Source organism: Bidens hawaiensis, unplaced genomic scaffold (assembly GCF_021521415.1).
Source record: "Bidens hawaiensis isolate Kalapana, Puna unplaced genomic scaffold, B.hawaiensis_p1.1 tig00044428_1, whole genome shotgun sequence".
Lineage (NCBI taxonomy): Eukaryota > Viridiplantae > Streptophyta > Magnoliopsida > Asterales > Asteraceae > Bidens > Bidens hawaiensis.
In genome coordinates this window covers 71474-84548 of record NW_027497895.1, presented here as the reverse complement: position 1 = coordinate 84548, position 13075 = coordinate 71474, and the positions used below count along the sequence as shown (strand labels likewise).

Below are 13075 nucleotides of genomic sequence, written 5' to 3'. Positions count from 1 at the left end.
TACATCATACTATATGAAGTGAATAAATGTAATTTCATGGTCAGTAGAACCTCGCTGCATAACGTGCATGTGGTTGGAGTTGTATTTACCCCTTTTTATGTAATGCTAGTCACCAAATACGTTACACTAATATTTTACTTAATAAACAAAAACGATTCTCAGTGAATATAAAATCACACAAAATGTTAAAAATAAACAACTTATTCAAAACATCATAACGCTATCTTAATTTATTCTACTTGCTATACTATACTATACTATTTTAGAGCATCTGTGAACTCCTCGTCGCGTTCAAGATCCATCATATACTCGGGTAATAAGCAAATTTCTACGTCCATGCTCCGGCCTCCTTCACGACCGGGATTCATCACAACTATCCCGTCCCCTTTGTTCATGAACCCACTTCTACCCGCAACCGCCTTCCCTAACCCAAATTCGCACCCATACATGTCAAACCTCGGCGACCCCACAATGTGTACACAATTCGGATGGATTACTCCATTCGTTTTGTACACCATAGGGTTTCTATACCATGACTCGACCCACTCTTTCACCGATGCATAGTCGTGATTTGACACCGCTTCATGCATCTTCAATGCCGCCCATCCAAGCCCGTGAGCCATTAGATCCCGACCGTTGTTGACCACATCACCATACCAATTGGACTCCCAAAATAATCGTCCGACATAGGGGGTTTCACCCTACGTCGATTATCAGCAACAATTATACAAAGGGTTTCACTGTTGCATGGTTGGTGCCTAGCCCGAGTTAGACACCTCCACAAAAGTGCGGACACTGCCTGTAAACTCGATATCTTTTGCGTGTTGCATTCTTTATTTGCTTTTGCTTTGAGTTTAGAGACTGCGGGTGAGGAGAAATGGAAGACTCTCATTTTAATTTGTGAATATTCAAACCCAAACCGTTCGATGAACTGTTCGTGATGAGTAAACGGCATACTCGTGATGGGATCGTACCCTTCTAGGATCCATCGTTTGAGTATCGGAGGACACGAAATGAAATAGTTGTTTTTCTCTTTGGATTTAAATATTTCACTCCAAGCATTCATGAAATGCCAGAAAGATGTTCCATCCGCAATAACGTGGTTAAATGAGCAACCAATGAAGATTCCATCGGTAAGCTCGGTCACCTGAATGGCTAATAACGGGAGGGTGTGGGAGTTGTGGTTTAACGCGTCATGGCTATAAGTGTCATTAAGGTCGAAGAATGAATAAACAACCGGGGGTACATCAGCGGACGTAAGGATGTCTGAGACGGTTAGGTCCACGTTTGCATGAACAAACTTGACTCCGGGGCTGTTTTCAGGGTCTATGTAGATGACATATGAAGGTGGGTTTTGTTGTTTTCGAGCGGATAAGCGAGCAGCGAGAGGGTAGAAATGAGTGAGGGTGGCGGAGAGAGAGCCGCGGAGGTCATCCAAGAAAGCAGTTATGGAGAAATCTTGGTTCGGTTTTGGTTTCGGATAAATGAGACCCTTTTGGCAGTATTTGAGGTTGAAAAGGCCGAGCTCAAAGGGTGTCAAGTATATGTATATGGGTTGTCTTTTGCCTTGTGAGAGATCCTGCGGTGGCTTGACGAAGCATTGCGATACACTCCTCACAGTATGCGGACTCATCAGGGATACTCGGTTTCTATATGTGCGGCGGCCTATAAATTGCTTCACATTGTACCCATAACCATAATATATGGGGGCTAGCTTGCTTAAATGATTTGATAATTAAAGTAGGTAGATGGTGTAGGGAAATACTTGCCACGTTTTATGCCACATTTCATACCTTAACACCTGTTTCAAAATATATTGCCAATCGAATCCATGCAGAAGAGTACAAGTGTAGCTGCAGGCAAGCTGTGCAATCTAGAAGTTTAAAATTAATGATAATATGAAATGTATAGTAAGAATTTAAGTCCATTCATCGCCATACTGTCCAACAATTGTGTTAGTTCGCCGCGGCAACATGCAGCATTTTTTGTTGTTTTAATCTTCTATGTTTATATGAATGTATTGATTGTTTCAATCAATACATACAAGTTAAAAACTTTAAATAAAATAAATCTAGAAAAACTTAGTACATGACGCATGTCACAACCACGTCTTACACGCCCACGAACAGACCGCTCTCCAAGTCATGCCCTTGCAAGGATCATGTCAATTGCCAACTAGGCAATGGATCTAAGGATGAAGATGGTCTTATAAAAAGTGCGAGAATACAATACATTCTTCGCTTGACAAGTATTAAACACAAATAGCACACCTAAACTGCTCTATATGTCAAGCTCATTTAGCTATGCAAAATCAGCGATAAACGGATACGGAGTGACTCGCTAAACACTAAAGGTTAGCATACCTTGAAGTAAACAAGTACAAACTTGAACAAAAGCTGCTTCAACTCAAACCTAATCTTGTAATACATATGTCAAGCTCATTTAGCTATGCAAAACTTCATATATAAAGATTGGTAACAAAGTTGTTTTCGAACTATGTAGAACAGGTGTGTATCACGTCAAACAAGTAGCCCTCAGAGTAACAGAATCGTCAAGCGTTATAGTTTATGGCCTCATTCTATTTTTGGTACAAGATCAGTGTACCACTTGAGGACTGATAACACCTACATATTGCAGTCAAACAGATACTATCCACAGCATTCTCTTTCAGGCAACCTTAGCTCAAGAAAAAGACGAAACAAAATACTCACTTAACCTCATTTCCTTAACCACAAAAAGCAATGTAATTTGTAATCTTGGTAGCAAAATTGACAGTAAAAAAATTAAGATTCAAAGCAATACGAGTTTTAAACACCAAAGCCATAATAGAACTGAGGACTAGCAAATAACACTTAAACATAAAATTACTCGTCTTCCTGGCTGCGTAACCTGGCTTGACTGTTAGTAACAACCACATCCAACTGTGCCGCACGCTCCACAATCTCCTTCCTTTTGCGGGTAGACACATTGTGTGCTATTTCAGCACAGTATGTCCTGAATTGTCCAAATTCCAAATGTTATTATTAACCAAAGTTAAGCAAGTAATGAAAAATGTTATTGATTGACAAAAGCAGTTTTCATGCATACCGGTTGTGCATCATGAGGACTTCCAACTCCTTAGCATTGTGGACAACAAACTTCTTGAAGCCATTCGGCAAATAATGGCGGGTTTTCTTGTCTGACCCGTACCCGATGTTGGGCATAAGAGTTACTCCCTTGAACTTTCTCCTCACACGAGAGTCGATACCCTTAGGCCTGCGCCAGTTTTCCTGCAGCAAATAACAACAAAGTCAACTTGCTGACCACCTTTCATTGAATTATACATAAATCAAAGAGATAAACAAGCTGATTCTGAATATTATTTTGTGGAGCATAATTATGAATGCACCTTGACACATATCTTCCAGTCACTCTGGGGCCTCTTGAACTTCTTGACCCGCTTCTTGATAATCTTCTTATCGAGCTTAGGAACCGCCATTGCTTACCTGAAATAAATCAGCACAAAACTAAATCAAACTGTATAAATGCTAGTAATATTAATTAATTCAATAAAAAAATAAAGTATTCAACCGAAACAACTCAAACAAATGTAAAATCAAACACAAAACTTAATGATATACAATTCATCAATCATTTCTTGCAAGCAACCAAACAAAAGCAACAAATTAAGCGGTTTCAAGAGCACCCAAGCTAAAATAAATGCCTTCCAATGACAATCATTATTTTTCAATCCATGTGAAACAAATAAAATAAATCTAGACAACATTTAACACAATTACAAGTTAAAAACAGCAATTTAACAAATATACAAACTGATTAAACAAGAACACAACAGCAGTCACTATTAACATTAATTAAAATAACGATGAACAGAAAAAAGAAAAACATGTTTACAGATTTAGATCAAAAGTAAACCCAGACGCTGACCAATCTAGAGTAAAAATAAATAACAAGAAGAAAATGAGATATTTGAACCTGCAAATTGAGACGACCCGATGCGGCGTTTGAAACCTACTTGCAATTAAGAGCAATAATCTCTAGGGTTAAGATATACACTGAGAATAATAGGGTTAGATCATATGTTCATTGGTGGCCCGATAAAAAATGAGTTGGGCCCATATCTAAGACTTAAGACAATTCTAAAGATTAGCCTAGCCCATTCTGTCATGGCTCCGGGCCTCCGGTTCACCAAATCACCACCATGTAGGTAACTGGTGAGCGTTAGAGGTGCACAAAAAACCTAAACTCAGAACCAGACTCGAAAGAAAAATCTGGAACCGGTTTTTTATACCCGAACCCGTACCCGACGGTACCCGGAACCGGGCCCGATTTGTAGCAAGTAATACCCGAAATTCAGAACCGGTTTCATACCCAAAATCGGGTTTTTTTAATACCCGAAACCAGGTTTATAAAATACTCGATCTATACCTGAACAATACCTGAAAAAGACTCATAAATACCCCTAAAAAGTGCAACCCTCTTAAAAACCCAATCTGTACTCGAAATCCCCGAAAAAAGCTTGAAAAAACCCGAAAATAGGGTTTTTTTCAATACCCAAAAATAGGGTATTCAAATACCCGGTTTTAGAATACCCGGTCTATAACCGATCCGAACCCGATGCATATGGTATAGTTTTTAGAGACAATACCCGGACCCGAACCCGACCCAATTATTGTCAATACCCAAATCCGGTTCCATACCCGGAATTGGGTATTTTGAAAATACGATTTGTGCACCTCTAGTAAGCGGTCATTATGCCTAAGTTGAAGTGTACAAAACCTATTTTTTTCCCAAACCGAACCGTTTGGTCAAAGCCTGGTCAAAACCGGTTTAGATATTAGGTATGATTTAGAAACCGATTTAGAAGCTCGGTTTGGTTTAGAACCGGTTTTTTTCTCAAACTGGTCCGGTTTTAAAATCGGTTTGGTAGATCATAAGGAGAACCGGTCCCAGAACTTGCGGTTTTGGTCGGTTTGGGAACTAGTTTGAGTGAAACCTGATTTTTTGTGCACCTCTAAGTTGAGGTGTTCATTTTATCTTTGTTATTTAGATCATTCAGACTTTTATCTTAATCTCTATAATTTAATAAAAAGTTAAAAACCATTAAAATTGTGCATAATAATCCAACATCAATATCCTCATCTTCAAGTCTTATGGGAAGTGAATAGTAAAACCCGTATTTGAGGTTCCACTATTCATCCCTGTTATTATTTATTATATTTTTTGTGAATGAAAAAAAGAAAAATTGTAATTATTTATTATATTTTTGTGAATGAAAAAAGGAAAATAGGTAATAGAAATAGAATAAATAGTTATTGTCTAATTTAATAGAAATAAATATGTGGAAATATGGGGGACTATTTAGAAATGAAGATGATAAAGCTACTATGAATGCTTACTCTTGATTTATTAAACAGATTAGTTATTTTATTTGTAAACTAGTTAAGTCCCGTGTATTAAACGAGAAATTAAAGAAAATTATAAACTTTAATTATTAATTAAAATTCAATTAATAACACAATTATCATATATTGTTAATACAATTACATTTATATTAAAATTACAAAACAAACATTACACAATGATTTTCCAAATAAGCAAAAATTTCCATGTACACTATATTTGTGGTTGTATTGGTCATTATACCTTGTTTATCAAGTATCAAAACATTTAGTCCATACCTACTTGTAATTTTTGATAAGGGCACATATTGTTGTCCGTGTGAGAACACGGGCTTTCATGTATAAACCAACCCTAGACAATGATTAGCCTTGGCTTTTGTTTATGATCATCACGAAACATACTACAAGAGGAAAATGTCATCTTTGAAATTTAAATATTATTTTGTTGTCTGTTGGAGTCATGGTGTTCTATGGATCAAAACCTTAAAGAAGAATTCAAAATATTATGCATCATTAACTTAGTTTATAAAAAAAAACTATCCATACTTTTTTTCAGTGTTTTAAAAACCGGTTCAAACCGAACGGTTGAACCGGATTTCGCACAGAAAACCGGTATTTTGAGTCCGTTATTTTTGACCGGTTTGCTAGAACGCCGTACCGGCGGTTTTTGTCTAAAATACCGGTTTTTACCGGCAGACAGGTTTTATGTCCGAGAATTTTTTGATATTTGCGGCCCATATTATTTCAATATTACTTTTAACCTAACAATTAACATTAACATGTGTAAACTTTAGAATGATTTTTTTAAAATTTGAGTGTTTTTGCATTATTTTTTAATATATATTAACTTTTGGATTATTTTTTGTTACGAAATCATTTACTTTTGGGTTATTTTTGCATTAAAGTTACATTTATAAGAAATTATAAGGTAAATTATTCAACCGGTTGAACCTTCCAGTATAACCCGGTTCAACCGGTTGTACAATTTTTTAGCCCAGTCCGGTACAAGTAAAATACCAGTTTTTAAAACATTGCTTTTTTTTAAATAACCACCAAAGTGAAATATAAAAGTTAAGGATGTGTTGACAGATTCTATTCAAGCTTCATCACCTTGCATCTTTTAGACATTATATTTATCTAAAAAGAAAAACAACATAAATGTTAGTATAATTGATAAAGGATCAAATACAATAATCCCTTATCATACAATAGATACGCGAGTTTCTTCACCATCGATTTTCAAAAAACATGCGACCGTTTTGATCCTATGCTCCACTGCTCCATCGATTCTGTACGCCTTCACTGTCACCGTCCACTGATTGCATCTACCGTCGCGATCGTCGACGGTACCGTCCTGAACACCATCTTCCTCGTCACGCCTTTTTCACAGGTCAGTTGATAAAATTGACCAATTGAAATTGAAATTGTTGAACTAATTGATCAATTAAACTTTGAAATTGGTCCAATTAATCATCAATTTGAAGTTTCAATTAATCAATTTTGAGTTTTGAGTAAACCCAGTTGCAGGCGTTCCATATTTTGTTCATATGATCGAATCAATGATCAAATTAACGGTCAATTGACGATTGTTTGATGATTATGAGATTATATGAAGTGATTTCAATGTTCAATTTCATGTTTACAGGTGTTTATTATTTTGTTTTTTTTTTAGTTTTAGAAGTTCTGAACACCCAGAACTTCTTATAACTTCTAAACTTTATCAGTTTTGAACACCCAGAACTTCTTAGAACTTCTAAACTTTACCAGTTTGAACACCCAGAACTTCTTAGAACTTCTAAACTTTTATCAGAACTTCTAAACTTTATTAAACAACCTGAACTTCTTAGAACGTATAAAGATGTTCATTTTTTTTGAACACCCAGAACTTCGTTGAATGTATTATAATGTTTAAAGATGTTATTTTTTGGTCAGAACGTTTAAAGGTATTCAGTTTTGTTTTAGAACATTTAAACATAATATTTTGAACCCTAATCAGAGCTCGATTGAGTGACTTATTTCTGCAATTTCGTAATTGATTGATGAATCTAAATGCTTCTACACATCAATTCAATTGATTAAATCATCATTTTGGTGTTTTTTTTTGTCAGAACGTTTAAACTTTGAGCAGAACGTTTAAACATGAACCCTAATCAGAGCTCAATTAAGTGTGTTAATTTTTATTTTCATAATCGATTGATGATTCTAAAGCCTCTTACACATCAATTCAATTGATTAAATCATCAATTTTTGATCAATTTGAAGATTTTTAATGTTTAGTGACGTTCTTTTCAATTTTGGGTTTTGACTTTTGAGATTTCATACTGTAAGTTGTGATTAGAGTTTAAAATTGGATGAGATAGATTAAGGAGTTCTAAATTTGGATCGGAATCGATTTTAAATCGATGAATTTGATTGCGAACTACTGTTTGGGTTATTTACCAAATTGCCATCGCGTGAAATTGAAATCAATGACCAGAAGTGTCGCGTACGTAATGTACAATAAGTCATTATTGTAACTCAACCCTAGTATAATTATTACTATATAATAATTATGAAGTTTGGTGTCGCTTGGCCATTCATTGGTCCAAGTGGCACCGCACCATTGGCCAGACCAATTTTTTTTTGGTTTTAGTCTAATATCCTAACAAACATATTCAAAATCGACCGAACTCGCGTAGACTTACCGCCATAACATCCAGGCCCGACAATACTCGGGTATTACCAACGCCCAAGTTTTACCGATTCACCACCGCAATGCTCGAAGTAACAACACTCGGTTTTTACCAACGCTGGGGTTTTATTGATTTTTTTAGTCCCGGTATCGTATCAAACGTTTCCAAAACCACCGAATTCACGTCGACTTACCGCTGCAATTCACGGCACCGACAACGTCTGGGTTTTACCGACTCAATGACACAACACTTGGGATTGCAATGCTTGGGTTTATCGACCGAATAATCATTTTTTAAATATATAGATTTCTTATTTATTAATTTGACGAATTTTTTTATTTCAACGATTGGGATTTACCAACGCTGGTTATACCGTAATTGAAACTGACCGAATTCGCATAGACTTTCAGTTGTAACACTCGGGTTTTCCAACGCATGGGTTTTACCGACCTACCTTCGCAACATCGGGGACCACAATGCTTGAGTTTTACAGACCGAATAAACATCGTTTTAAATATATTGTTTTTTATATATTAACTTGATGAATTTATTTTTTGTGGTTTTAACAGTTGGATTTTATCAACGTTGTTTATACCATAACAAACGTAACCGATACTGATCGAATTCGCGTTGAGTTTCCATCATAACGCTCGGGTTATACCAACCAACTGCCCGGCGCATTGCGCCAGGTAAAATTCTAGTTGCTATACAATAACAAACTTAAACCATTTTTGAAACACCACTCAAATTTAACTATTTCGATCTCGAACAACCCCAAACGCTTATTTTAATATTCTTAATCATCAAATTATATTTTTCTCAAGGATGTGAGGCCGTTTAATACACAAGACATATTTATAAATCCCATGAATCGAATCAAAAGAAATTTGAAATCCCAAGCATTGTTATTGACAACTTTTCTATGTCAAATACCCACCATGCCCCAGAAATATTAATGTAAATCACTTCATGGAAGGTCACCATGTTTAGTTTTAAAATCCATAGCAATCTGATGACCGTCGTTTTAGTCAATCAAAAACCCAATTTAAACTAATAGTTAGAGCAAGTAGGGTATCGTATCACAAGGAGTATGTGGTCAATATAATTCGTGTACAGATTTAATATTAGGAAGTGACTAGTGTTTAGTGCTGATCACACAAGCAATTGAAATGAATTTAGAGAACTAAGCAACAAGTAAGTAAACGAGTTTTAAGCAGTTAACAAAACAAATCACACCCAGAAATTCAAGTAAGCAACCAATAGTTATCTCATGCAACCTATCAGATTAATTATAAACGATTAACTAAAGACTGATTATTCAGACAAAACCTTAGACATCAACAATCACTTTACACGCGGCACCGGTTATCAAACAGTCCTTGCCAGTGTGACTCAGTTAGGATAATTGTATGTTTTATTGTATTCAATCTAACCAAACAGTCATATGATCAATTATCTAGCAACTGGTAACAGATCGTTTAGACTAACGTAAACCTAAACCGACTCGAACACTCAGAAATATCAAACATCAATAATCATATATAAATCATCAATAATATTCTTAGTCACATGAGAAAAACTATAAAGATTACAAACTATACATCCCGGGTGCGATTCTAGGAGATTAGCCGAGCCTTGACATCATTGAATCTTCGATACAGATGATGTGTATCATGTATAGGATCTTGACACAAGCTATGGTGGTGAAAATCGCTTTCTTGGACTGCTGGAATCGCCTCTTGGTCGTCAAAATGGAGTTAGGGTTGTTTATGATGAAGAATGAAATATAAACCTAATTTTCCCGTCTGCACCCCCCGTCGCGATACGCGATGGGGTCTTCGTTGGTCAATCGCGTATCGCGATTGACCATAAAGTCAACATCATTTTAAATCCCATCGCGATATGCGATGGGTCCTCAAGTATGCCCATCGCGATACCATCAATCTTTATAAAACTTCCTCGTTTCGCGTGTAGTACATCCCGGGTCTTCGTACCATGTCACAACATGTCCAAATTATGTACTTTAACATCTGTGACCTGAAATCCAATAATAAACGTATGAAGTATCGAAAGTTCTAGAATAAACAATTAAAACTAATTAATAAACGAACTAAAACAAATACAAATTAACCGACCATCACAATCCTAGTGTTTGTTTCAAAATTCAACATGTTAATTTCACATCTTTAAAAGTAGCATGCTTCTCATTATTGATTCAAATCCTTTTCGAAATCAAATCAAATCCTTTTTGTTATCAAATCAAATCCTTTTTGTAACTGAATCAAATGCCTTTTCATAATTGAATCAGAGTTAGTACATATGTTAGATGCACTATGCCTTGGTAAATTCCTTTTCATTAACCATACGAGTCATGTGAACTTATGGTCCGTTATGATAATAAATATCAAACATATAATCTCCTTTTCCTCATATCTTCAAATGTTAGATTGTATCATAAATTCAGTCGTAGAATAAAGGAGAGTTAAGAGGATCGCCAATCCTCCGTCTGTTGAAAATTAATATGTTATGTCAAAATTTTGGGTTTTGTTCTAAATTCTTGTTAGCGATAATGTAAAATTTTGTTTTTTTTTTTGCTTTATTGTTAATTTTAGTATATGAAAACATGATTTGTTCAAAGAAAAACATGAGTGTGTACATATGTTACAAGGTAAGATCTAAGATCGTGGTGGAGATTCAAAATCGAGCAACACGCTTTACGAAGAAAGGTTATAGTGTCAATTCATAACTCGTTAAGATCGTGACCAATTTCACCTCATGCAAAAAAGTTCACAGGTGTACGAAATACAAACAAGATTATAAAATCAACTTGCAGTTTCTAATATTAATATTGACGATGATAACTCTCGAGAACTGAATATCAGAGAACTGAATATCAGAGAGCATAAACTACGAAGAGTTGATTTGTCAATTTTTCTATCAAGAATTTTAGAAGAGCTTCATAATTCTTCGGTTTGCTATTAACCTATTTAGTATGTCATAAACTCATTCTAATTCCATGATTTTGCTAATTATTGTGCTTATTGTCATAACTTTAGTTGGCGTATAAAAAAATTTGTTTACATTGTTTCGTACGTTAAGACTTAAGGGGTATATTTTTTCCATCTCGACCCAGGCACGTGAATTCTCAGGGTCGGCCCTGCTTATTAAAAGGAAAACAAAAGTACTTTTCTTTAAAAAAAAGAAGAAAAGAAGTTAAATATCAACCTTACAAGGGAGAGACACAGTCTCATACGTTTAATCTTTGACGATTAAAATATTATGCTAATAAAACAAATAAAATGATTCAATTACAATAGAGAGAGGCAGATAAGCAGACAACAGGATGCCCCGCCACCCAAATAATTCAAATAAAAAATTATAAATACATCAACACATAAAAATTACTTCCCTCGTCTCATTAAAAATATCATGGTTTGAAAAACACAAAGTTAAGGTAGATTGAATTATTATTTTTTCTGCTTACCAAATAACAATAATGCCCTTGCATGATGCGATTGACAAGGAAAAGGGGACTGGAATTGAATAAAGAAAGAAGCTTATGGCCTTGGGTGTTATCTTTCAAACCCTACCTGAAGATGTGATGCTTGTAAGGCCCCGTTACCAGTAGCCCTACTTTAACGTTGGATTTACTCATAAACGCGGTTCTAAATATCAGAGTTAATAAAAAAACTTTCGCGAATAATATAAAAGTCAACCATTCATTACAACATCCATAACGTGTCTTTCAAAAACATAACATTAAACATAGCATTTCAAACATCACGACAATCTCCAAATGCCAGCCTCTTCGGATCCCGCCATGTGTCTTCCTCAAGCCAACTGCCTCAGTCGATTAGCCTGCGTGCATACTAAAAGTCAGCTACGCTGAGTGAGTTCTAGTTAATCATACAACACATATGCACCTGGAGGTACATACCTTCATATCTTCTTACACACTTACTTACATACGCACTTTCATTCTTTCTTTCGTACTTACTTACATACTTTCATTCATACATATACGTTTTAAAGAGCATTCCGCCCTATAACCTTCGCCGATATTATTAGGGTCGGTTCCCTACGTTCGTCGATATTATTAGGGCCGGTTCCCTACATTCGCCGATACTATTAGGGTCGGTTCCCTTCATTCACCGACATTATTAGGGTCGGTTCCCTACATTTGCGCTACTATAACATACCTGTCATTTACATACTTTCCTTGACGATATGTGCAATCTCCGAAGAGCGTTAACGTACCATCTACATTTCATACATATATTGTTCATACATCATACATATTCATACATACGTCATTCATACATCATACATATCAATCATACCTTTAACTAACACTTGACGACACATGCAATATCCGAAAATCGTTCACGTGCTGTCAAGCAATCGTCATACATAAAGCATACAAGGCATACACTTACCACCTAAGGTAAGTGTATTGACTATCACATCGAGTATGCACACAGCCCCGAAAACATAACAAGGAAGTGGGGCTAGAAACTCACCTCAATGCGGTTGCGTTCACCGTTTACGGTTATTCCCTTCTTGAGCTGTGCACGACTAACTGTATAATAATTATACGTATCAATAAACTATCGCTACACATATCGTCTTTCTAGTTTTATAATTACCCTCAATGAACGGGGGTCCGGGGGCAGCGCCCTTGGCGGCAGGGTTCTAGGGGCGGCAGCCCCTAGCGGGGTCCAAGGGGCAGAGCCCCTGGCTGGGGTTAAGCTGTCTTAACACATTTTCCATTAGGATTTTGAATCATTAGTTAATCTACTAACTCAAAAGTTCAAGGGCTTCATGGTAATTAATATATTCCTTTTCTAAGTCCAGGGACCATTTCTGCCATTCTTGTAAACTTAGTTCGTTACCCAGTTATCTGATTCGTTCTTCAGTTCTTTAATGAATTAGTGTTCTATAACAAATGGAGTTCTGATTCGTTATATCATAACGAATCACCACTTATGACCATCTTAACGA

At 35.9% G+C, this 13075-nt stretch overlaps 1 protein-coding gene and 1 pseudogene across 1 annotated transcript; both read right to left on the bottom strand.

The window, feature by feature from the left end:
- Positions 1-177: 177 nt before the first annotated feature.
- Positions 178-1633, bottom strand: LOC143594981 (putative acetyltransferase At3g50280; annotated as a pseudogene).
- Positions 1634-2793: 1160 nt separating this feature from the next.
- Positions 2794-4054, bottom strand: LOC143594980 (large ribosomal subunit protein eL32z-like). Its single transcript, XM_077074143.1, has 4 exons — positions 3976-4054; positions 3389-3485; positions 3088-3269; positions 2794-2994 (listed from the first exon to the last, which is right to left on the bottom strand). The coding sequence occupies exons 2-4, from the start codon at positions 3476-3478 to the stop codon at positions 2865-2867; spliced, it is 402 nt and encodes a 133-aa protein (XP_076930258.1). The 5' UTR covers positions 3479-3485; positions 3976-4054; the 3' UTR covers positions 2794-2864.
- Between the last annotated feature and the right edge of the window lie 9021 nt (positions 4055-13075).